The 27,935-nt window shown below is 36.1% G+C and overlaps 1 protein-coding gene across 1 annotated transcript in view; it reads right to left on the bottom strand.

Annotated features, from left to right (window-relative positions):
- The window catches only part of LOC139318620 (VPS10 domain-containing receptor SorCS3-like), a 478,807-nt gene that overhangs the window by 205,735 nt on the left and 245,137 nt on the right, over nt 1–27,935 (bottom strand). The window contains exon 4 of the mRNA XM_070946166.1: nt 15,897–16,055. Coding sequence (XP_070802267.1) covers nt 15,897–16,055 — 159 coding nt within the window. The remainder of the gene's footprint in view (nt 1–15,896; nt 16,056–27,935) is intronic.

Below are 27,935 nucleotides of genomic sequence, written 5' to 3'. Positions count from 1 at the left end.
ACAAGTTTAATACTTTTTTGTTTGTAACCTGTTTTTTCAGGATTTTTTCCCCCTTTTTTCCCTTTATTATCATAGTTACTGATTTGAAGTTATATATTATTATTATGTTTACATGTATCTATTCATTTTCTTCTGTTAATTAGTTTAGTGTAGTAAATTAGTTTAGTGTAGTAAACTTAATTTAACAAAGAAATATATTTATATCTATTTGACATTTATTTCTATTCCTCTTAATATTAGACTGAATCCAAACATTTAAATCTATTTAATAAACTTTTCCCAATGGAAATTAAACTTTTCCTTTTGCAAATGTAACTCCAAATATTGTCACATCTTTATTCTCCTTTATTCTTTATTGGCACTCACATCTTTATTTGAACACTAAAAATCCTTATCTGTACCGTCCTTTGCTACGGTGCTACTCTTGAATCCATAAACAAAAAGTTCCTACTCCATAGTTAAGGTAGTTATTTTCATATTTAATTATGTAAATACGTTTTGCATGAATAATACAGATGTTGGTTTAACCTTCACCCATGTTAAGAGAATCCTTCTACTATCCAGTATAGTATGCAATCTTCTAAAGATTTGACAATTTTCTTCTCTTTTCATGTCTGCTGAGGACCCATGCACCAATATCTGTCTGCATGGCTATGTGATTGAAGACATGTTGCAGAAATTGATGTTCAAGAAAGGGAAGGCTTTTTTTTAAACAAAAATAATAATGCATTCCTTTTTTATGCCCAGTACAAAAGCATACAGAAATGACAATTTTTGAAGAATTATAATCTGAAGTTGGATAGAAGAAATGATCAAGGAAACTGAACACTACAAAATATATGTATATATAATAATGTTGAGCTATGGGTGCAGGTTGGAGAAGAAAGTAATTCCAAAAGGCAATAATTGCAGAAATGAATGAATTGATTGCAAACTTTTCATTTGCATAACTTGTACTTTTACTTAGAAATGGAAATTTAAATGCTTTTTATAGCATCATTTATTACTTGTTCATAATTTGTGCTGTGTTAACAAGCTCAATTGCTTGTTAAAACAGAGCTGGTAAAGAAATACTTTTTCTAACTGATTTTTTCTTGTTTTACATTTTCCCCTTCCTTGGTTTTTGTCCATTTCAAAAGATTGAATTTGTAATTTAAATTCCCATTCTAAAATCATATGAAAATTGACTATCACTTATTCCAACTAGATGTATCTTCATGGTATTCAAATAATGGATCTCAGTGTTTTATAGAAACAGCCCACATCATCCTATTGCTAAACAAAATATATTTCTGAACAATGATATTAGAAAAAAGTTTTCATCTGCATAAAATTTCTTATTATCTATTTCTTCCTTGCAAGTTTCTGAGTCACAGTTTCCTTCTATGATTTATTTATTCTTCCTTGTTAAAGCAAATTTCAAAATATTTTCATGAATCAGATTATTGCTTTGAGCAAAGACATGTACCAATTTAACCACTCTTAACTGTGAAGACGGAGGGATGCTGTGGCTCAGTGGATAAGACACTGAGCTCCCGTTACTTGTCTCAGCTTCTGCCAATCTAGCAGTTCGAAAGCACATAAAAAATGCAAGTAGAAAAATAGGGACCACCTTTGGTGGGAAGGTAACAGCATTCCGTGCAACTTTGGTGTTGAGTCATGCCAGCCACATGACCACGGAGACGTCTTCGGACAGCGCTGGCTCTTTGGCTTTGAAACGGAGATGAGCACCGCCCCCTAGAGTCAGGAAGGGCTAGCACATATGTGCGAGGGGAACCTTTACCTTTACCTAACTGTGAAGACAAAGCCCTGTAAAATGAACAGCTGTTGAACATGACAGAAACAAACATTTCAGAAATGGATTGTGATGCTATCAAAAAAGTGAGAACTGGATTATGACACAGCCATGAATATGAGATTATGAATCTGAAAAAATCATAATAGTAGAATCAAAATCAATCTCTCTTTCTATATAGACTTTTAAGTTATTCTAAAATTAGGGATGTGGTTGCTCAGTGGCTAAAACGCTGAACTTGTCGATCAAAAGATCGTCAGCTCAGCGGTTCGAATCCCTAGTGCTATGTAACTGGGTGAGCTCCCATTACTTGTCCTAGTTTCTGCCAACATAGCAGTTCAAAAGCATGTAAAAAATGCAAGTAGAAAAAATAGGGACCGCCTTTAGTGGGAAGGTAACGAAGGTTCCATGCGCCTTTGGTATTTAGTCATGCCGGCCACATGACCACAGAGACATCTTCAGACTCTTCAGCTTTGAAACAGAGATGAGCACCGCCCACTAGAGTTGGGAACAACTAGCACTATGTGCGAGGGGAACCTTTACCTTACTTAAAATTCAGTAATTTTGTGTTTTAATTTTTGTTTTGCTTGAGGGAGGGGAAAGCAAGACCAACTATTCTGCCAAGTCCTTTCTGGAGTCCTTAGTGCTCTTTGAACTTGGTTGTTTTCTTGCAGATGTCTCATTGCCAAGCTTGATAATGAACCATGTTTTGTTTTGTTTTGTTTAGTCTTGTCTTGTCTTTGCAGCCATTTCATTACCAAACCAGGTAAATAACCTTGTTTGGTAATAAAACATCTGCAAGAAAACAACCAAGCTCAGAAAGCGCCAAGGACCCCCCAGTTCAACAAATATTCTCTTCTATCGGGTTCTCTCTGTCAGATGAGCAAAGCCTTGTACAGAACACAGCCAGAAATAACCTTCCATAACCTAAGACCATCTTCTCAAGATTGATCTAGGTTCAAGGTAATCTTCAAGACCATAAGAACATGGCAGTATTGAATCAAGTATTAGTTAGGTAGAGATTGTAAGAATAGTTCAATCTCCCTAGATAGTCTTGAAATCAGATCAATTTTCAAAAACACCAATTTATATAAATGGAGTAATTATGACCTCCAATACAAACTCTAAGTTTATTCATGAAAGTAGTGTTTACTTTTTACAAGCACGTACAACTACCATAGTTTCCTTGTGTTTTGACAAGAACTGCCTGAAAAGCCATCTTGATATGTTAGCTTTTGCTTCCTAAATCCTACTTTTTTCTCTTTCTCGCTAGATAAACTGTGACTAGATTTTGGACTAGTTTGGCTTAGACAAATTTATAAATTACTTCTAAATTAGCTCTCTGCCTTAGAATAAGTTTGGAATTAGACTGGATTTTGTCACTATGGTTATCAGTCTCTAATCTTATCCCATGAAAAAAAAAATCTCATCAGTTCTTTTAGCACCAAATATGCAGCAATAATGTTTTTTATTATTATTTTAGGCTTTAGATTTCATATTTTACTGAGGCTGGGAAGAAGGTAGAGTGGATAGAAATGGGTAATAGATGTACTGAGCATGGGTTAATTCATAAACATGTTAAGTCAACGCTCATGAATTCAACTCTTATGAGAAAAAGCTGTTTGTTATGTTGAATGGGCCTTAGCTTTTATTTCAGAATTCTTCTCCTATCAATCTCAGCAGTAAAATACTGTATGTGAATCTTGTTTTCTACAAGACAATATTCTAGATTTTCTTTTTCTTTCTTTCTTTCTTTCTTTCTTTCTTTCTTTCTTTCTTTCTTTCTTTCTTTCTTTCTTTCTTTCTTTCTTCCTTCCTTCCTTCCTTCCTTCCTTCCTTCCTTCCTTCCTTCCTTCCTTCCTTTTCCTTTTCCTTTTTTGTTCAAATAGGAGAAAGTAATGTCTCACCTCAGGTTTCTGGTTACAAGAAAATAGAGAAACAGCATTATTATTCTCCTACATTTTCATAGTGCTATAAAAGAACATCAGGCTAAAAAGCTTAATTTAAATTAGTAAACAAAAGTTGATACTTATCTTATACATTTTTACAATCATTTGTTATGGAATCTTTTTGATTTAAATATTCAGTTGGTTTTTCAGTACTGGGAAAGATTGCTACTTCTCATTTTGAGATAACTAAAATATATGTTGCTGAGAAAAAAGTATTTTATGACCATTTGCTTCTTCAATCTGCTATACATTTTGTTTGCAAACATTATAAACTGAAGAAGGGACAGGCTAAGACTGCATATCATCTGTCTGCTTTTGTTCCTTCTCAGGGAAACTTGACAACCAAATTATTTTACTGCAGAAACCATGTTTATTTATAATTTGTATCCTGATTACTAAGCAAACTGCCTGAAAAGGTTTCAATATGTTTAAAATAAAACATAGTAGATGGTTATTAGGGATACTTTATATATGATGTGCCAAGAAAATCAGGAGATCCAGATAGTTTAAATGGGTAGAAAGATTTATTGCAAGTTCAAGCTCTCTACAAGAATCTGAACTACTAATGGCCAAAAGAAATTAGCATGAGAGAAGAGTAGAAGAAACTCAGGGTGGACTGGAGTTAGATCTCTTGAAGATGCAAAGAGACTCGTGACTGAAGATGTGTTTGACCCCCTTCAAGGCTCTTCTACAATATAGCCCTAAAATGAGCCAGAAGTTACTTTCCTTCTGATTCTTTAAGCTGTAGTGAATAGCAGATGTTTATAATAATCAATTATTAGAGAACTGAAATTTCTCTCCTGAGCTGCCATTAGATTTCTCATTGTGTTGTTTCCTCATAGAAGATTAAAAGATGTTTAAATATTCCCTAGACATCGAGTCTTTTAACTAAATTGATTGCTAAGATTCCAAAATGATCAGATGCTGTAATAAATATAAGTACTATTCTGATGGAAATAGAGATGTTATTTTGCATAATGGGGATTCTATGCTGGGTAGATTTGACAACTGTCCCTTTCAATAGGGAAGTGGAGATAGTTAAGATTTTCTACTAAGCCAAAGAAAGCTTTAATCGTAGTAAGCTTTCATAGTTGGTTTCTTTTGTTCATAATGGGACAACATGCATTCGGAATTCAGTTTGTGCAGAATACACAATCTATTCTCAAAATAAGTGGGTAGCTGCTGCATAATTAAATTTTATATCTTCCATAAAAACTACCAGCATTAATAAAGTCACCATGATAAATGCAGAATCATATTTCTTCCTGCCAACTTTAATATTTTCTCTGCTTCAAACATAAACAATTGTGACTTCTGACTTTCTAAATAGTACCTGCTATAGCAACTCCACTTAATTAAAACATTTTAAAAGATGTTTTTGTTAAATTTAATGACTGATATATTGCATTGCAACAGAATGTGCAGCAACACAAACATTTTATGGAGTGAACATTTAAGAGTTATTCCACTCTTAGCAGCTCATAGCTGAAGTCCCTGTTACCTGATTCAGTTCATGTTTGCTCCAGCAGCAAAGCAGTTGGGGAGAAGGGTATCCTTTGCTAATGAGTTTGGTAATCAAGGCATCTATTTTCATTTCAAATTGGCTAGATTGGAGAAAATTGCAAGACTAAATGACTAGAGCTAATTAGAATTATAAAAATATTCATCACACTGAAGAATGAACATTTGGTCTTGATTTTATGGTATTTTGCATAACGCTTCTCTTTAAGGAAGGGCGGGGAAACGGTGATGATAAATTGTCTTCCTTTAATGAATTGAGCAAACACTATTTCTGTTTGAGCCATCCTTTCATTTAAAGGTGCTTTTACATATTCATAATTTGTAAATGAAGCTAAGTGATTCTGATTCCCTGCATGATTACCATATTCAAAAACTTGATTCCTCAGTTACTGTTAAATATTCTTGAACTTGGGAGTTAGTTCTTTTGGTAACATCCATTCTTTCCATCTTCTCTGTTATTATATACTCTGTGATAATCCCTATCAGATTGCAGATCTGGTGGTATGATCACTATTATCATTCATACCAATATTAACAATAATAATATCTTCATAGTAGAAAATGAAATCAAGATCAAATAGTCAATGATTCTTGGAAGCCTACAGCCACATCTTTTCTCCAATCACAGAGTTTGCTCTACCTTAATAGGCTACTGTTTCATTTTAATTCTATTTTTAATTATACCAATGCAAATATTATTTGAGGAAATATTTTTTTCACAAAATAGTCCTCTTTATATTTAGATTTATATTTTCTCATATATAATTCTGTGAAATTCAACTTTATTGTGTTTATGGCACATTTCCATGACCATTTCATGCCTGAAACCAGATTTCTTTTCCCCACTTCATTTATGAAAAATCCATAGCAATGTCAAACATAAATAAATAAATGAATAATAAAATAGCAACATCCTCAATTTTTAAGATCGCATAGTACAAAGGTTGATATTGATGACATCTCTAATTGGGGGGTTGGGTTGGGTGTGTCTGTGTGTGCGTACATGTGTTTGTAAACAAAAGACAATTGGCAGAAACTTCAAGGGTGAAGTTTCAATATAGTTGAAATGATTAGCTATATTGCAACTGATCTAGAATGTAAGCCCAAACTTACATAAAAATATAGGATCTCAGGACAAATAACCTTTTCTTTACATGGTTTGTTATTATATTTTATAGTAATTTTATTAAAGATCACAATAAAAAAAATAAAAGCAAATAAAAACTAAAACAAAGTAAAAAATAGATCAGAAAATAAAAAATTGAAAGAAAAATAAAACAGAATGAAAAAAATAAGAATATAGTAAAGAAAAATTTATAAATATATGGCTTCACTTTTTATCACAAGTTATTCTTATAATTTATCAACCACTGTTCAAATGTAACACATAAACGTTATCTATGTATTTATTTATTAAATTTGTATGCTACCCTGTCACATATCTTATCTATAAACAAATACAGAAAACCTTATTATTTGAATGATGAAATCAGCAAAAGGGTTACCAGACATAACAACATATCTAGTTTAAACTTGATCAAATAAACCAATATTACATTCCTTCCTTTTACTTTTCACAATCTTGAACTTTAGTCCCTTCAAATAATTGAGAGTCCCAAAATTTTCAGCTTTATGAACCGGTGGGGGTTGGAGATGGGATGTACTGCATGAGACAATAGGTCTCCACACCTCCAAGCAGGTGTGTGTGTGTGTCTGCAGCTCCATTTATGCAAGCAGCATGTACATGCATCCACTGCTCATGCAAATGGAGCATGTGTACACGTACTCGCCCGCTGCTCATGCAAGTGGGGATGCATATGCGCATACTCATTCACTCTTTCTGTGGTCTGATTGCAAACAGCTCATGGTCACTAGTGGACCATGGCTTAGAGGCTGGGGACCCCTGTTCTACTCCTTTTAATTATTAAGACATCAGCAACCAGTTTCTTTTGTATATCCAGGGTGGCAACTTTTTCCATCTGATTTTTCTAGCCTTTTCTAACCTCTAGAAGGTGTTGTCTTCAGATCAGTCTCAATCTTGTTAACGAAAACTTGTTCCTCTTTTATCATATCTTTGATATAGTCTATTTATAGAGACAGTCTTAAAAATTAATTTCTGAGCCCATTATTCAAAAATGCCGTTTATTTTGTATTAGGATGTCAAGTTCAATTGTTCTCCTTTAGTTTCTGGTTCCTTCTAGTATCTAGTCCTCAAAGTCTCATTCCTGTAATGCTACAGACCCAGACAGATTCATAAATACAATAGCAAGCAACAATAGTCTCTGATGCCACCGCAATTTCAACAAATCTTCCAATGCAGTTTAGCATATTATTCCCATCTAGTGTGTTTATCAACCATTCAAAACTACTGATTTTACTACTGTTAAAATATTATTATAGTCATACCTATCTCTTAAATACAGTATACATCTCTTGATAACAACAATCTTCAGAAGTCCCTATATCTTTATTTAGTCTTTTTTTTCCCAATAGTAATAGGAATGGTCTGATTTCTTGTTCACAATTCAGTAAGGCCAGCATGATTTAACCCTTAAATTAGTCAGAGATTGTGACTTCTATATTGTCTCAAATTCCTCAATGAATCCCACAGAATATCTTCCTTATGGCTTACCTAACAAATATGTGAACTGTGTTGATATTTGTGGGAAAGGAGAAAGCATATACCTTGCTCCTGCCATCAGTTTTATTCCTGAAACTTAGATTTCCACACTGCCACTAGCCAATATCAAAGATAAGCTGGCCTGCCTAAAGGACTTTATTGAGGTATAAAAGCTTTGTCTATCAAAAGCTTTATAAGTCTGTTCTTCATCTACAAGTGTGCTTAACTTCTTTGTTAAGAAGGATGGTTCCCTTGGTGTAGTCCACAATGACTAACTTCTGAACTTCGCAATCATTTGGGATCAATATTCTTATCCCTTCATTTCTGAACTCTTGAAGTGGCTGCAAATGAGATCTCAGAGGAGCCTATAACCTGATTTGCACAGAAGAGAGACATGAATATTTAACTGCTTTAATATCCATTATGGAAAGTTTGAATGTACTGTAATGCTGTTTAGCTTTATATAAATCTTTGAAGGATTTGTGCTTTTCAGGACCTACTGGGCACATTTCTATTTCGATGATTTTCTTATTTACTCTACAGATCCCACATTTTACACAAGGAATGAATAGTTCTTACTCTCTTATAAGGTCTATATTAAACTGGAAAAAATGCATCTTTTAACTGCATGGCATGGATTATTTCAGCTATCATATTTCTTCAAAGCAACTTCAGATGGATCCAGAAAAGCTGAAACTATTTTATGTGGAATCTGCATTGTTAAGAATACATATCATATTTTGGGTTTTGCCAATTTTTATCTTACATTTGTTGCTATTTTCACTGCTAATCATCTGCTGATTTATTTTATCCAGAAAGCTGCTTCCTTTAGCTAGGATTCCAAGGTCCCCAAATCCTTTCTAATAATCAAACAAGACATAATGGTGAGACATTCAAGGTAGTCTTTTTCCTCATTTCCCAGGCCTGAAACATGTTTTTGTAACTGCCAACTGTTTCTCCAATGTCATCTCTGTCAGTTTCTATACCTAAATCAGGGATAGGTTCTACTTACCTTTACTACCGGTTCGCATTGGGAGTGTGCACACATGCTCATTTCCGTCACGCACATGGGAGCGATATGAGCAAAGATCATCCATGATGATGTTGTGGTGGGTGGGCAGAGCCTCCCACCGGTTTTACTACCGGTTTTATAGAACTGGACCAAACTGGAAGCAACCCACCACTGATCTAAATGCCCCTTTTTAGTTGAGGCTGGTATGTTTCATTTTGTCTTAACTGATGTACTTTTAAAATCTGCTCCAGAGTTTGATAACAAATTGTTTTCCTTTGCATTTTTTCCCAACAGCTCCAGTCAGCCAAGTAAAATTGTTATGCTCTTTAACAAGAGGCTTTGGTCATCAAAGATGTTTTTCAGTAGTTGTACCCTGTCATTTGGTGGACATGTAAAACAGCCAAAACATTTTGGATACAAATATATGCAATAATTCTGAAGATTTTAAAGGTTAAAGTACAACTGAAATCAGAGATTTTTCTTTTGAGACTAACAGACATGCAACTAGACAAAAAGTCATTGAACTTTGTTTTTTATGTATGACAACTGCAGTGAGACTATTATATATACAAAAGTGGAAAGGTTTCACACTGCCTACAACAGAGGAATGGTTGCTGAAGATAATTGAACTTGCAGAGAATTAACCTCTTTGATTAGAAATGAAAAAATATCTACGTTTATGGTAAATCTTTTTAAGGAAATTGAGCTTCTGCTAAATGCCTATTTGAAAGTATATTTAAAGGCTATAATGACCGAGACTGTGTTATGAATCTCCATAGATAGATAAATTTGAGCTAACCTCATATGTGGGTTTCCTATGTTACCATTCTGGACATAGAGCAGAATACAAATATACATTCACATCATGGATTTGGATAGCCACTAGGATAAAACAGAACATTTCTTCAAAAATAGAGACTTTTAAAAAAAAAAGAATATTACTAAACATATTGGTATGCATGGACCCAGCTGATCATTCAACAGTTCCCTTTAAGAAGTAGATGAATTGTGCACAGTGGGAATTGAGATTTAAAGCAGATTATATCTATGAGAAAGCAATGCATCTTCAACAAACAGCAAATTGATTTGCTTTAGCAACAGGCTGCATACTGTCCTCTCTGTCTTATATAAGATGGTGCATTCTCCAATTATTCAAGTTGACTGACACTTAAAACAGGTAAATCAGCATATTGATTCTCTTTTACTATAACAAATAAGACCAAATGTATTCTTGTTCCTTCTGGAAAGTGGAAGAAACTTCAAAGAAGAGTTGAAAGAACATATCAATCTTCATCTGATCTTTTCACCAAGGACAACCAATGGTCTAAGGTCATCTTTTGCCTGTGAGTGATACCCATGGCAACACAGGTTTTTAAAATGGATTTAATTGTTGTTTGATCTCACCACTATGATTAGCATGGGAATGCTCAGGTCAATTATGTGTTTTTTAAAAATTGTGGTAATTTAATTGTTTTGTTCTTGATTCATGTTCAAGAAAAAGGTACATGATTTCATTTTTTTCCCTGTTGTTTTATTCAGACATATTTGAATTATAGTATTAATGTTATTTTCACCAGGACATCATTATCTACTGTTTTTTTGCAATCGCAATGGGTTAAGGAAATTTTTCGCAACCTAGTACCTTCCAAATGGGCTTATCCTTATGCGAGGTAAGTCCAATACATTAAAAACAACCTGGGAGTTGGGAAATGCTATATAGAGAAATAGAGTCATTGTATCTTTGCAGATGTATCTCTTGTTATTACAGTCTCTTTGGATATTACTATAATACTCAAAACTGTCAATATAGATAATGTAGATATTATGTTTACTAACAGTTAAAATGTCTGAAAGGTTTATCTTTTTATATTAAAAAAAGAAATCCAATAGACAAGGTACTATCCTTAAATATTATACAAGGAAAGAGGTTTGCCAAAATGCAGTTGTATTTCCTCCCACTTCTTCAGACGTGTAGTCCACTGGATTATGTGTAATCCAGTGGAAATTAACTCCTAGTGACCACATGTATAGATCTATAATTTTTCTAACCTGACCCTTTAAGTAATCCAAAAGTGTCCCCAAATCGTATTGTTAGCCATCCTCTTTTACCTTTCTTTCAATTTTTTTATACTTTACAGAAGAAGAAAAGAGAAGAGGAAAGTAGATCTTCATATAATACAGCCCTTCATGGTAGTCCATGTCACGAAGCAGACAAAAACTACAGGAATTTTACTTTATTGTTAAAAGATATAAAATATAATCTTAAAAGCCTGATAGATATTTTGTCCATTTACAGGCAGACACATGCACAGAGACACACATAACACATGTGTTAAAGAAAATCAATGGGAGGCAATTGAATTTCTTTGTCACTCATCCACCCTTCCAGGGCTAAGCTATATTTACTTAACAACTATTGAATTTCTTCTTCAAGATCGTGTCCATATTCCTTTATATATTTCCCCCATCAGACTAAGTCTCCTGTCCTAGGCACAAAGAAAACACTGGACAAGGTGCCATGGGAATAAATTACAAATTCCCTCTCCCCCCACCCTAACTTGGCAATTCCCCCATGGTTGCTAGACAGAATCAGATAAAGCTGGAGAGTCCACTCTCTCTTGACCTGTAGTAGAATGTCTATTGCAGCAAAAAACCTAGAATCATCTTCATCCTGGATGTACTATCTAGTTATAGTGATAGGGGGATAGGGGATATGTAGGATGAATCCTGTGTACAACGTGTGGGTCACAGACATCTGTTGAAGTCTTTCAAACTCAGCATAGCCCTTCTAAGGAAATAGATATCCAAAATGCCCCCTCCTGGATCTATCATGCGAAATAGATTCTGCCCTATGGTTTCCTATCTACTAGAAAAGGAGTGGGGGAGGAAAAGCTTTAGAATCAAGGAGCCTCTTCATGCATAAGCAATGAATGATGGGATATTCAACAATCCTTCATAATAGAAAACTGCAAACAAAAGGCCAATGGGTTAATATGTCAAGTAATTAATATAATGTTTTTCAGTGGACAGGTGGAAGAAAACCTTAATGGAAAGCTATAGCAATCTCCAATTTTGGCCCTGTCTTGCCTGTGTATATCTATGGCATTTTTGTATACAGCCTTTGGTAATGGTAACTCTTCCTTTAATCTGAGACATAAAGAGAAGCAAGTGCAGAAGTTCTGATGTCAGACCTTGACAGGCTAGGTTAGGAAACAGACGCCACAGGAACTATTGGAATTTTTAAGGGGTATAATAATACAATCAGGAAAACTTGACAGAGTCTCTCTCTCCCTCCCTTGCCCCTTACCAAAAGAAACAAGTTGGGGAAACTGACAAGATAAGTAAAGGGAAGCATAGCCTGCAAAAGGAATGTGCTTATGACAAACATCTAAGAGGAATGCTTCCTAATTTCGAAAGGTGTAAATGTTAAGGATGAGAAATGTACTTTCGTGAAATTCATCAGTGTTACTCTACAATAAAATATGAATGGATACACTTCCTATTTGGACTATCTTGCAAGGTAGCATATCCAGATTAACCTCTTCCAATCTGCTGGGATTATATACTCTTGTCTTGGCAATGCCTAGTACTAAATGCTACTACTATTGTTCCTTTGACCTTCAAAGGTTAAATATTGAAAGTCATCTAGAGCTGTTTTGGAAAATTTTCAAAATTTAAAAAATAACACAAGCAAGCAAAAAGCAAGGAGTTTTGGATTCTATGTTATTCATTAAGTTGGGGCCATGTCAGCTTAAATCAATAAGACCACATGTGAAACCTCTTGAGTTTCTTCATCTATCATCATCAAGTGAAGTGGAGGGGAACCCCTATCTCTTAATATTTTGCTTCTTCAGCAGAATTTTGAGTGAAGTATTTGAACCATATAAAAGAGTTTTATCAAGGCATTTCAACCCAGAGTCAACATATTCCAAAGGGAACACCTTGACAGGTGCATCACATATCAAATCCAATTCTTATAGATGTTTTTTATAAGCATAACCACAATTGATTTTTTTTTCTTTTTGCTTTCTATCTTAAAAACAGCATCAAGCCATTCAGCAACATCAAATGGTACACTAGATCTTTAAAGCTGTACTGCAGTAAAGTTTTGACATTTGCCCTAGCAGGATATTTAACATGGTTATATATCTGAAAATATCATCATTACATGATTAGATAATTAGCAATGTATTCTGATTTACCTACGTGTTATATAATAGAATGTTTACAAATTAATTCAATCATGTAGGTAATATAAGAAACATTTGTGTGGTTGTGGTACAGGGCAGCAGAAAAATCAGTATCTTTTGCTAAATAGGTATTAATGGGGTTTATTCACCAAGAGCTAGGGAAAATAATTTCTGGACAAAATTCAACATAAATTTTGCAGACATAGAGACACTTAAAAAATAACTTTAGACTCTATCATTTATATGTCTATTTCCTGATCCCTGCTCACAATTTTCTTATATCTGCTCTCCAGACAGAATAAAGATGAAAGAAGACTATGAAATTATTAAGATGCCTTGTTATTTCAAATGAACATGTCTAGAAATAAAAATATTCATGTGAAAACATTTTTAATCTTGTTTCTTGTAAATCTATAGACCATTAGTATCAAGAGTTTAAATGGTTCACAGTCCAATCCTGTCACAGGAATCAAACATTCATAAATAACATATAAGAAAATAATTGATTTTCTGTCCTCTTTGTGCTCCATCTTGTAGTTCTATGAGTTACTAGTTTCAGACGTATTTCCTTACCTAAACAGAGAAACACAGAATAATGATGGGTGGGCAAAAAAGCAGTGGGAGTGGGAATGACCTCCAATGTCTTGCGAACTTTCTCACTGCGTTTCCTTGTAGGAAGCTAGTAGTGAGTATCAGAAATCAATCCTTCCTTCCTTCTCTCCCTCCCTCTCTCCTATCCTCCTTTCTTGTCTTCTCTCTCTCCCTCCTTTCTTCACTGTTTTCCTTCCTTCCTTTCTTCCTTCCTTCCTTCCTTCCTTCCTTCCTTCCTTCCTTCTTCCTTCCTTCTTCCCTTACTTAGACTCTTCCCTACCTCTCATTACTATTTGACAACTTCCCCATTTACTTTGTGGGAAGCTTGCAGGGAAAAAGTCAATGGACAAGTTAACAGGAAATTGCAAGTCCAAGGTCAGCAGGCAAGTCAGTGGCTGATGCTAATTGGGGGAGGAACAAAAGAATGTGTAAGATGTGGGTCAGGAATGGTATGTGGGGGTACACAAAAGTTGTTGTATAGGTTAGGAAGAGTGTTTGGACCAGAGATTACCACACATGTCAGTGAGGGCATGTAGATGGACATCATAGTTCAGGGAAGTTGCCGAGGTGCTATATAGGTTGGGTAGGATATGCAGGGGGGGTGGCATAAGTCAAGAAGAATGAATGGGAGTTTTTTTTTTCCCTTTCTATTTCTTTCTCTCTTTTTCCTCCTTTTCTTTCCATTTACAGCAGGCATGTAAATGGCTGCTGCTGGGTGAGGGAGGGAGTGAAGAATTGTAGGACTGGCTGGAAAAGCGTCATAGAACATGAAGATTTAAAATGAAGATTACATGACCACAGCAGCAGCCACTATCACTGAAACAGCCACAAATTTCCCAATTCCCTTGGAAGTTATGGGTCGTGGTTTCTGGACATATTATGTTAGTTAGCTCATATGAAATATCTTGGTTCAAAAATTGTTGTCCTCTGATGCACCATTCATCCAGTTATAATATCACAAGTTTTAGGACTATATAGATGCACAGACCCATAAAATGTGGGACTTTGGAAAATTAATATTTCTATTTATTTCCCTGCTAGATGCTTGAGGGGAAAATTGCCCATAATGTGCTTCATAATCTTAATGGCTTCTATTAGCTCAGTCATCCAATATGAATCTTTACTGCTTAACTATATTGTTAATAGATTAAAAAGACTATAGAATACATTAGATAGATCACCTTATGGAAAATTATCCGATAAATGGCATTATACTTTTTAATTCTAACAATCTTTTATGACTATTTCTCAGAATGGACTATCTTAGGCACATCCTGAGTATGTAAGTATACTGCTTTCTCCAATAAAATCATTAATGTCTTTGTGTCAGAGAGTAGGAGAGGGATACATTGTAAACTATATTATAGTGTCAATACTTTTGGGGCAACCTAATTCTCATCAAAGCAAGTGATTTCCAAAAGCAGAGCAACCAACAAGGCTGTAGGTTTTTTCTTCTCCAAACTGCAATGTTTAAGAGTAGTATACATTCTAATAGCATAAATCCAAATTGGGCAATTACATAGAGGTGGGATCTGCATAGTTCAAAGGAAGAAATTACCTGTTGCGATTGCAGTAAATGACCTGGTTGCCTTCCTGGGAATATTTAAAACTGACATCATAACTGTCCAGCCTTTTAAAACAAACTCTACTGGGTTGCAAAAATGATAATATAAAAGGCTGTGTGTGCCTTGCCCCTTGCATTAAAAGCATTTTTTCATGTTACCATAAGCTAAACAGTCGCTGCTACAGTTGTTCCATGTGAAACTATGAGCATATTTTTTTTCTCTTTCTGTTTGAAGTTGTATTGAAAATATACCCAAGGGAATTTGTTATTGTCTTATGAAACCTGACTTGGTTGGGTGCCACAAACTAGCATCCTGGATTTTGTCATCAAAACAAACAGCTGTAGTCCAGTTAGCTGTATTTCTTTTGTGCAAAGGGAGAGAGAAATGAAGCAAGAGTAAATGGGCCTTGCAGCATCAGCAGGCTACTTGTCCACAGGAAAGAAAAATAAGTCAGGTATGTTGATTTATCATGCCTGAATAACAATACCTAGTGAAAAAGTCTGAAAGTCCAAGCCCTGAGGAGGGATATATAGGAATAACATAACAGTTGTTCCTAGCAGTATGTGTAATGTTAAACTGCTGTTTGGTTTTGCATTTGAAATGGAGTTTGGATATGTGTCCAAGGAGAAAGGAGAAAGGAGAAGGGCACGTACCTTTTGGTCAATGCTGTATGCTAGAATCCAGTCTTCTTGCTTAGGATGGAAGAGCAGACTCTGGATGTAGAAACTGAGTCTATATTTTTGATAGGAGGCTCCTTCATCATTACTGATGAGTATGCTACTTTCAATCTCAGGATCACTTAAGAGCATTATCTATAAAAAAAAAAACAGGAAAAGTTGAAGAAAGTCTATTAATCTATTAATTAAACAATTGAAAATACTATCATGCATATATAATACACCTTTATGTAAGGTTTTCACACCAGGAATTCTGGCACCAATCCACAATCACACATTAAATGCTAAGCAGGGTTTGGCAGTGCCTCATCTGCAGGTGCCTGATGAGATGCCTCACTCTTCAAATATCACTAAAATCTCATGGGAATTAGTTTAAGAGTCTCAAAATGTCAGAAATTCTCATGTGAGAAAGCTGAAATCTCACACCTCTTTAAAAGATTGTGAAGTTTTGATGCTGTTGAGGATGTCATAAACACTAGCTATAAAGTACAAAAGATTGCCAGGAAGAATCATGTATTAACTTCTTTTGAACAGATGAGTGTTATTAAAAGAAAGACAGATGGCATCATAAATTTAAAATTTGTAGCTGCACACACTCAGCAAAGCCAGACTACTGACTGAGAAAACTAAGACCAACACAATCATTCTTCATTTAGGATACAGGAGCACCCCCCTAAGCTAAGAGAGAACCATACATTATTCAAAGGTACAGATCTGACCAACATAATAAGATGATTTTTTTCTAATTCTGTTCAAAAACAAATCCTTTTGAAATGTAGACATTTTACTCACATGCATAACTCTGTATAGCAAAGAGAATACAGAGCACCATAAATGTTTTGCCATTATTCTATAACATCGTTCAAATTAAATGAATACTCAAAATGTAGTGTAGAAGAAATATGATAAAATGCAATTATAAAAAGAGTGCACAGATATCAGCGATTCCTCCCACTAGAAAATGACCAGTCTTAGTCCATTAGAATAACTAGGAAAGAAAAAAGATGTAACATATGAACTATTAAATATAGTATTTGAGATAGTGGAGTATATGGATATGCTAAAAAAATTAAGATACATTTGGAGGAGGAGGAGGAAGAGGAGGCCTGTTAATGTAATGAAAGCTGCATCCATTGTTGATGTGTGACCCTGCCTTGACTTTTTTTAACTATACCCTGCAAACATGCCTGGATTAAGAGATAGTATATGAAAATGCTTTTTTGTGTGTTTTAGTTATGACTTGTCTAATAGTTCTTAAAAGATAGCTTATCTAAGAACATACCTTTGCCTGCTAGCTTTCAAATTCAAACAGTCTGGATTAATCCTGATAGCAATAATGTTAAACCATAATCACACATGAACAGTAATCCTCACATCTACATGAATGTTTTGTATCAAACGTGTTTAAGTTGGTGGTTTCCAAACTTACAATGACGTTTCTTGATTTATAGAAAATAAATTCTCCAGAATATCAACATGGTAGATTGCATCATCCTGGATTATCCAGTAAGAATTTCTAAAATTATTCATATATTCATATTCATATATTTATTTATTTACAATAGTCACACACTATATAACTCATAGTCAAAAGACCCTGCATTTAGTGAAAAATCAGGAAAAAAAATTTGTGAAATTGAAGCTTACTTAGTACCTAGACAAAAAATTGAAAATGTATTAGATCTTGTCATTCTCACATGAATTGTCTTTCAAATCTCAACCTGTCCACATAGGAGCTTAAAGATTTAGAGCATCAATTAACATGGAAATTGCCAATTTCACAAGATTTGGGCTACTTTTTTGAGGGGGTAATAGGAGGAATTACACTGTTGTGGTTTCAATGAATAGTGAAGAAGCAATAATTTTATTCCTGCAATACAGCCCCAAAGTATCACCAAAGGCAACTGAATCAGAAATACAAAACATGGACAGCTCTATATTCTGTGAAAATAGATGCAAAATGGATTTGGTAAGCAAATCAATATTCATCATACCTATGAAAAACTGAAGAATGTAAAGCTACAGTATATGTTAATCAAACAGATGCTTGCAATACATCTATTACAAACCACTAAAATATAACCTTAATCCTTTATGACTTTCAATGCACAAATCAAAAGTACTCGTATGAATAGATATGTGTTTTTCAAAGAACACTAAATTAGCAGAGATCATAAAATAATCTATGTATGAAACATGATTGCAGAAATTACCAAGAACAAGCAAATAATATTGAATTGTGGAAAATTCTCAGGTTCTTCACTGGACAAGACATTGAAAAAAGTATCTGGGTATAAAATGGTATTTTTTTTTTAAATAAAGAAGGTTATTTACATAATCATAGACTTAAAACGGAAAGAATGAAGAGTTAGAGATTCACTGTATTAAACTTTGCTAAACATCATGAATGTTTCAACTTATACTTAGGACTATTGAGCTCAACACATAATTATTCCCTCCTTGCTGAAAATATAATTTTATATTATTCTGTTTCAAACAGGATCAACAAAAAAAAAAACCTGATAAGAAGGAACACAAGAAAATTTGGGTAACATCAAGATGTGGAAAACTTTTGCAGCATGAAATATGTGCACTTATATGATCTGTTTTGTTTCAGGCACAATTCCAAAACTGTCTTGTTCTAGAGGAAGTTGAATACTTCATTCTGTTTAAGCTGCTAATATTAGAAGTTGATTTATTTCTTTTAACTGAGGTGTTCATTTTTATTTTGTTTTATTTTTTACTGGGACAGCACAGTTGGAGTGACTGGTCATATCCCTACTGCTAATGACTTACACTAGCTGAGGAGTAATGTGTGTAGAATTGGAATGAAACAGGAGGCACTAAAGAAGCCTAGGGCCCAGTGGGAGAACCATTATGGATCTGACTGAGGTTGAAGATTAACTAGAGTGTAAACTATCGAGGAAGAAATTGCATCAAGGGACAACTGAACTCAATCTTGGAGCAGTTCTGACTGGTGGAAAATATCTCTTATTTATATACTGGCATGAAAAATCAAAGGTTTCTGTCACACCAACTTCAACTTTTATAAGCAGTTTCTTGGTAGTATGAGCTGTGCTTCTTGCACATAGCATCAGGTTTTGTGGGATAATCTTGGTCTCATAAAGCCACAACTGGACTAAAATTGACACCAGTGCTCCACACACTGTGGAAGTGTGTGGAGCACTGGTGTGGAATCTTGTGTGGAATTCCACACAATTGCTGGCTATTTCCAGACAGGGAAATGCTAGACCAAGCAAGATCAAATTCCACTTGTTAAGATATATTTATTTGCATCTATCTATCTATCTATCTATCTATCTATCTATCTATCTATCTATCTATCCATACATGGAAAGAGAAATGGGGGATGAAGAGAGGAAGAGAGAGAGAGAAAATGAGAAAAACAAACCATATTCTGCTTTGTTTTTTTTCTTAAGCTAATTCTGACAAGCTGATTATTGAGTTGGGTTTTAGTGGTTTGTGTATGTATAGCTGTGTCCGTGCATGCACACACACTTGTGTCTGAAGATTCTTTTGAGGAAGCTACATCTAATGTGAGTCAATTAATATTTGTGATCTTCAAGAAAAGCAACTGTCTAACATAAAATTAATATTGTATGTGCATACACATGCACTAAAGTACTGAAGTTCACACTTGTTTCACACACAAGTGATGTTGATACAAAGATAGTAGTACATATTGGGTTTTGGTCTGCTGCTTAGATCTGTGCATGTATGTGTACCCCGGATGCATGTGGATCCAATTGATGTTGAGATTCAGGATGCCTTTATATATGTAGCATGCCATAGAGACAGATAGATATTCTATACTTTTGAGGAAGGGGTTCTGCTCCTTTATGCATTGTTGCACATGGTTGAAGCAGCCCATAATGCATTTTTTTTACTTAAAAGGCATGCTGAAACTTCTTGGTTTTAACCTTAACATGTTTGCAGCACTTTTTGTTTAGCAGTTCAAATGAAAAGACTGGAACTGCTTTGTTGAGCAAGAGATATATATGACTCATGACTGATTATTATTTTGTTTCAGATACTAGTGAGTATTGTTGATGTGTATGTAATTATGTTTAGAATATAAATGCTGGCAACCAGGAAGGAGAGAATTTTCTATGTTCTCAGAGTGGTGCATCTTTCTTAAGTAACAACTTCCTTCCTTCCTCCCTCCCTGCCCCCTCCCTTCCTTCTTATAGTAGAGTGAAAGGCAGGAGGCAGGTTTCTTTAAGTTTAGACAACAGAGGTTATGACTCCAATTACATGCAAGGTGATGCATTTTCAAATTCCAGTTCCAACAGGAACCAGAGATATATCCCAGCATGGATGACAATCACTATCCTTTTAAACATGGAAGGGAATTTCTCAACACTGGTTGCCATTGGTCTGTCATTTGTTTGTATCCTTCTCCCACTGCTTGTTTATGTTTGGGGACTTTCTAGGCCAGCTTTGTTGGGAACCTGGGTGTTTTGTTGGAGAGTTCATGGTCATGGTGAGGCTATACATGCATGCAGCTTAGAGGGAACATTGGTGACCATGCCATTAATACGTTAGTAATATATTTGTTTTTGTTATTGAGTCTACCTGTGACTATCTGGGACCTACCCTCAGTGGCAACATATAATTGAAGGGATCAAGAGCATAATACTCTGTTTGAACATACTGAACAGATGAAAACAAGATGGACAATCCTCAAATAAAGAGCCCCTGTGCCAGAAAGAGCTTTATGGATAACATTAGCATTGGTAAATCACCTGCTAAATAATACAGCTTTCAAATCAGCAATGAAAATAGGTAAACGCAACTTAGAAATCAAGAAACACAGGATGGATGTATCATCCCTATCTGGTCATCAACAAATGTGACCAATTCAGTCTCAGTGCTGTACCCTGGCCTAAAATCCAACTGAAACAAGTCCATATAATCCACTTTCTCCGAATTCCTGTCCAGTTGCTGTCCAACCACTTCTCATCAACTTTCCTCACAAAGGAAGCTTGGAAACTAGGTGAAAACTGTCTGGGCTGAAGAATCCAATGCAAGATTCTGTTGATGTAGCTTTACAACAATGCACAATTAGCTTATCTGTTATGTTCCCTGTCTGAGCGTATGTGGTAAGGCTGATATCCATGTTGCAAATCTGAAAATACAATTCTCCCGCCATCACCATTACAGCTGAAGAAATTAGGGAGGGTCTTTTCTGAGTCTATTGCTCTGCCCACTATTCAGCTGTTGTCTATACTTTTATCTGACCTTTCACAGGCACCCCATTCCCCAAGGTTAATCCCCCACAGCATTACAAAGGTGGAGAAATAGGGATGTTTCATCATCTTTTGCCGCAATGTAAACCTGCTGTTTCTCTTCTTCCAATGAAGACTAGGCAATTCTTTTCAAATTTCATCTCTCAGAGGTCCTCAGAGAACCAAGGCATACCCCCCGAATTGGTGCAAAGAGAAGAGACCATAGGAGCAATCCTAAAATCTTAGTCTGTAGAGATTCTCAGTCTTAGTTCCCTAAGTCTCCTCAGTCTCCTAAGATCTTAGTCACTTGCCTATTCCAGGCTGCTAACAGGATCCTCAGGGAAAACTCTAATCTCCCTCTGGAATCCAATCAGGACTGCCAGTTGCTTGTGCGTATCTTCTGGAGTTGGATGGGGAAGGAAGCAAGCCAAAAATATCTATTTATCGCAATGGTAATAACATACCCAACAACACTAGATCAAATCACAATTTCCTTGAAACAAAAACCAGAACTAGCATTTAACATCTGGCATGTGTCAATTTAATGCTTATATCATGTTCACTAATCCAGAACATGTAAACACTGATCTTATACTGTTCAGTTCCTGATCTGTTCCTAGTTATTTTTCTTGTTGTTTTAATGTAGCCATAATCTTCATAAACTATCATGTCTTCATTAGGCCCTAGGTTCAGTCCTAGCTGATCTAACAAAGAAGAAACCTATTTTTGATTGTGAATTAAATATTGATTGACTCACAATCTGGAAAAAACACTGATGGGAAAGGAGGTTATCAGACTCCCTTCTGCTTTTAATATGAACCTTCTACCACAAAATTGAAAAACAAAAGTTTTTCTGTATAAAAATGGTTTACATTTTTCATAAGCTAAAACTGCCTCAGCACACTATATGTCTTCAGTAAAGGATCCACCCAATACTGATTTAGATTAATCTCTTTTCATTAACAGCTAATAAACAAACACTAGCAAAAATGTGCACTGAGCATTGGTTTAGCACCATCATTTATAATTGCTAGAAGGAACACCAGAACATTGTCAAATATAATGTATAGGCTTTAAATATCTAATCATTTTCCATAATAATAGGTTAAATGGCAACTCTTTATAAAGAGAAAAATATTATTCATTTTGCTATATTCTAGAACAGTTTCTAATGTATTTTTTCATGGTGCAGAGCTGCCTATTATTGTTGGGAAAAATTCTTGCAAAATCCTGTTGAATGAAATTTCTTCCAATGCTTCATTCCCGGCTGCAAGAATTCGACCATAAAAGGTTAATTAAGGCACAATCAAGACTAGACATGTGAACTTAGTTCCAATAGGGTGAAAAAATCAGCTGAAAAAGGAATGAGTAATACAATTATGTCGGCTACATTGAAATGATTGAAATGGTTTTATTTTTGTTTGGCTCTTTGTGTTAGAATTCTGAGCATTAAAAATATTAAAGATATTTCTTTAAAAAGTGTTCTTAGACCTTAATAAGAGTACTAAGAAAACATAGTAATTACACTGAAACCTTGATTGTAAAGTATGATGCTGCATCTGCCAATGGATGTGAATCCCAGTGGAGCATACTGGAGAACACTTACTAAATAATTAATAGATAAAAATGTAGGTATTTGAGCCATGGTGGCACAGTGGTTAGAGTGCAGTACTGAGTAGAGTGCAGGCTACTTCTGCTGAGTGCTGGCTACTTCCAATTTGGCAGTTCAAATCTCACCAGGCTCAAGATTGACTCAGCCTTCCATCCTTCTGAGGTAGGTAAAATGAGAACCTAAATTGTTGGGGGAAATATGCTGACTCTATAAACCGCTTAGGCAGGATTATAAAGCACTGTAAAGTGGTATTTAAGTCTATTGCTTAACTATTGCTATTGTCACAGACAAAATACAATGAAACAATTGAATATGGCCCATAATTTATAATTATATTAACCATGATATTAACTAACATTATGAGGAAGGGACCTCAACATCTTGTGTAAATGCAATCATAAAGAACTTGGCCACAAGATGTCACCTAGACTTCCAGGTAGGGCAGCAAAACTTGAGACCTTGGACTATGTTTGGGAGATTTTGGTTGTAAAGAAGATACTAAATATGATATTTATTAGGGTGTCTGGAAATAGTGCTAATCTTAGTCAATATTAAGTTTTTACAATTATCCTTATAAAAGACACAATGACAGTACGAAGTCATAAGGGGATATTCTGTCACTGTAGTGATGTTCCTGAATCTGTTTTTCAATATGACTAAATTAAGAATATTCAGTTGGGTGAGTAAAAACATTCAACAGTCTTTGGGGGTAGTGAATCACTCATGATAAACCATTTGCTTGATTATAACCCAGTTCTCTGCACAACAGGGAGGGGAAAAAACCCACACTGATGAATTTTTCTTTGAGTTCACATTTGCGGGTGGTAGTAAAAGAATCAACAAATATAAAGACAATTAACCGCCAATAGAAAGAAAGTTATTTTCAGCCATAATTTGAAGCTTTTAATTGAACTTGTACTTGTAGGAAATCTACTTCCATATGAAAATGCCACACTGGGGACACAGCAGGCACTTGAAATATTTTTTTCCTCTGTTATAATGTAAAATTTGATATTTCTTTCTGAGCTTCTTTTTATTTTTTAATAAGTACAGTTTCACCAATTTTCACTTGAGATTGAAAGATTTTATCCAAATCCAATAGACAAAACAAGCCCATGTTAGGTGTAATGAACTCATATGCTTATATAGTCATGTGGTAGTATATGCTGAACAACCTGAAGGGATCTAGGCATAGGCTAGTAGAGCACTATATACTCGTTGCCTACCATATTCCAAATAAAAACAAAATGTTATTTCTTTTCCCCCCAACAATTTAGTTTAGGATTTCATATAATGAAATTTATCAAATCTGTTTCTTTCTCTGACTTCCACAGCCAATACACAGAGTTATTCATTCAAGATAATGCTTAGATTACATAATAAAATTAGGATTAAAGTCCTGCATATAGTCTGCAACAATATTGCTATAAAATGGCTGATTTACATTGTGTACTCTTAGAATAATGCTCAGATCCAGAACTAAACAGGCTGATTCTGCATAATCTAATCTTCAAGATTAGATTGCATGGCAGTGCAATGGTTAGAGTGCAGTACTGCAGGCTACTTCTGCTGAGTGCTGGCTGCCTGCAATTTGGCAGTTCAAATCTCACCAGCCTCAAGGTTGACCCAGCCTTCCATCCTTCCGAGGTGGATAAAATGAGGACCCAAATTGCTGGGGGCAATACGCTGACTCTGTAAACCTTAGAGAGGGCTGTAAAGCATTGTAAAGTGTTATATAAGTCTAAATGCTATTGCTCCCCAATATACCTGTTTTGATTTATTTAAAATACATATTGCCTTTTCACCAAAAGTACACTTATGACTATTCACAGCTATCCTTCCTTCCTGCTTCTGCAGGCTTTTTCATTGCTGGTTTGCTTCCTGCTGGAATAATTTCAGAAAACTACACATTTTGTAATAGCGCTATCATTAAATTAAGACTTCTGCTTTTTTGAGATTAGTTTAGCCAATCAGGACAACAATTCCTAAAAAATAGAGATGTTATCAACATCCTTCCAGAATCCCACAAGAATTCTGGATGGGCCAAAGCAGAGGGCTTTACATCTTAATCCCTGCACATCCCAAATCAAGTTCCATATTTATTTTTATTTATTTATAATATAGGCTGCCCATCTTACCTCAAGGTAACTTGAATTCAGTATAATCAAAGATTGAATCCATATTGTGCATAGTAGGAAGCTTTTATGTCTCAATTGTCCAGTTTCAAAACAGTCTAGTAGAGTATTATGGTTACTGACATTTCTTCTTTAAAAGCTGATTTAAATTTTGCATGTTCCTGGGTAAATTCTCCAAAGGTTGATGCATATTTCTAAGTAGGCTACTAATTTCTCAATCGTTATCAGGGTATATCTGGTTGAACCTATTCTTTCTGTTTCTGGTAAAATCATTTATTACAATTTAGAAATTAACATAACAAATTTAATTAGTAGATATAAATTCAGATTATCACATTTGTGGAACACAATGATGTAACTGTTCAGGATGAAATGCACTGTCCTATTATATATGGGTTTATGGAGCATGTGTTATAAAAATACTTCAACCATACAGGTTTATACCTTGGCAGTCATTTGAAGCCAATCTCATAAAATCCATGTGAATCTTGAAGTGCTAAAGGTGCCTTTGACTACAGTAATGAAATAATACCCAACTGAAACAGCAAGGTTACTGCATTTTCTCTTTATTTTCCATTTTTTAAATAAAATATTTTTACTTTTCATTTTTAAAGATTATTTTTTTAAAGAAAATTAAACTGGATCTCCTGCAAAAGAGAAATACAATTTTTTTTCAGTTTATCCATTTAAAAACGCCAAAGGACCACGCCAGAACGGTCCAAGGTCGTGGCTCAGGCTCGACCGTCCGGTAATGACACGTCACCAATCGAGCCTGCAGAACGTTCCAGCACTGGCGAGGCATTCGTTGTAGAGGGGGATAGCGACGAGGAGGACAGCAACCGGGATCCAATGGTGAGTGCTCCCGTTCGTCCTTTTCTGATCCCGGTTACGATGGAGAACACACGACGGGGTCTGGCTGTACAACAGGGAGCGCTAATCGACTCTGGCTGTACTCGTTGCTTGATGAGACGAGCATTAGCGGTGCAGTTAGGGTTACGGCTATATCGGTTGCACTCACCTATTAAGTTTGAACAGGTGGACGGGTCAACGTTGGGGGGGGCTCCTGCTACGCAGGTAACGGAACTAGTACAATTACGGATAGGAGAGCATAAAGAGTATCTTCGGTTCATAGTAGTGGATGTGATGATCGAGCCCATTATCCTGGGGTTAACATGGCTGGACAAATGGAAACCGACTATCTGGTGGGAAGGAGGGTATCGCAAACTCCGCCTTGAACTAGGGCCTGAACCAAGTGCTCCTGAGCCCTCTAGTCGGTTGCTGGAAGGGACCGAACATAGGTCGAGACCCCTGACACCGGGGGTTCCAGCAGTGTATACAGATCTAGCAGCTGTATTCGATGAGGCGGAGTGTGATATATTACCACCTCACCGTAGGACAGATTGCGCTATAGAACTTGTACCTGGTGCGAAGTTACCGAAACCCCGAATGTATGCGATGACACCAAGGGAGGTAGATGAATTGCGTAAATATATCGACAAGAACTTAGCCCGGGGGTTTATTGAACCCAGTAGAGCCCATATGGCTGCTCCAGTACTATTCTGGGAGAAGAAGGATGGGGGCCTTCGCTTATGCGTCGACTTCCGGGGTCTAAATGCTGTGAGTGTAGAACCACTGTATCCCCTCCATTGATAAAAGACCTTCTGGCCACATTAGCGACGGGGCGATATTTCACTAAGTTAGACCTGAGGGAGGCGTATTACCGGGTTAGAATCAGACAGGGGGATGAGTGGAAAACCACGTTTAATTGCCCCCTAGGAAGTTATAAATTCCGGGTTATGCCATTTGGACTGCAAGGTGCCCCGGCAGTGTTTATGCAATTAATCAACGAGGTTCTCCATGAATACCTCTACCGTGGTGTCTTAGTGTACCTAGACGACATACTGATCTATACGAGAACAATGAAGGAACATGTACAGTTAGTTCGTCAGGTACTGCGGCGTTTATTGGACGCTAAATTATATGTGAAAGTGTCAAAATGTGAATTCCATCGTACTCAGTTGGATTATCTGGGCTATAGGATTTCTACAGACGGTTTGACAATGGATCCGAAGAAGGTCAGTACCGTTTTGGAATGGCAAGCCCCAGAGACAAGGAAACAATTGCAAAGCTTCCTCGGGTTTGCCAATTTCTATAGGCAATTTATTCCCTCTTTTGCCCATATAGCATTGCCACTCACTGACCTTTTGCAAACTAGGGGACAGGTGGGAAAGCCACGGCCGGGTCAGAAGCTGAATTGGTCGTCGGCTTGCCAGACGGCTTTCGACAGCTTGAAAGCTCAGTTTGCACAGGCCCCAGTACTACAGCATCCTGATCAAGAGACTCCGTTCATAGTGCAGGTGGACGCAAGTGATGTGGCCGTGGGGGCTGTGTTGTTGCAGCCCAATAGCCAAGGGCAGTTGCAACCATGCGCATATACATCCAAGAAATTTAGTGCCACGGAACGGGGTTGGGCTATATGGGAAAAGGAGGCTTTTGCTGTCCGCTGGGCTCTCATTAGTTGGCGACACATTCTAGAAGGGGCCCGTACCCAGTTTGAGGTCTGGACGGACCACAAAAACCTGATAGCTTTACAAACCCCCAGGAAATTATCCCCAAAACAGGTGCGGTGGGCCCACTATTTCCAACGGTTCAACTTTGTCTTGAAATATGTACCGGCAGGAAAGAACTTCCTCGCTGACGCTTTATCACGACTACCCCAATTCCACAGTAAACGGGACGACGTTGTTCAGGCTATCCTCCCTGGTAACGGCCATGGTGGGAGGGCGGCGTCCAGCGCAGAAAACCAACGGTGTATGGGAGGCCACATCCCAGGATAAGTGGGTGGCAGAGAACACACAGCTCGTCACATATAACAATGGACTAGCTTGGAAAGGAGATAAAATGTATATCCCTAGTGTGTTACGGCAAGACGTCCTTAAAAGGTGTCATGATGTCAAAACTGCCAGTCACTTTGGGTTCCTCAAAACATTACACCTGATCCGGCGCCAGTTCTGGTGGC

The sequence above is a fragment of the Pituophis catenifer genome, unplaced genomic scaffold (genome assembly GCF_029215685.1).
Source record: "Pituophis catenifer annectens isolate HBS135680 unplaced genomic scaffold, rPitCat1.0.hap2 SCAF_6, whole genome shotgun sequence".
Classification (NCBI taxonomy): Eukaryota; Metazoa; Chordata; class Lepidosauria; order Squamata; family Colubridae; genus Pituophis; species Pituophis catenifer.
The sequence above is the reverse complement of the archived record's forward strand: the minus strand, read 5'-3'. Positions and strand labels throughout refer to the sequence as shown.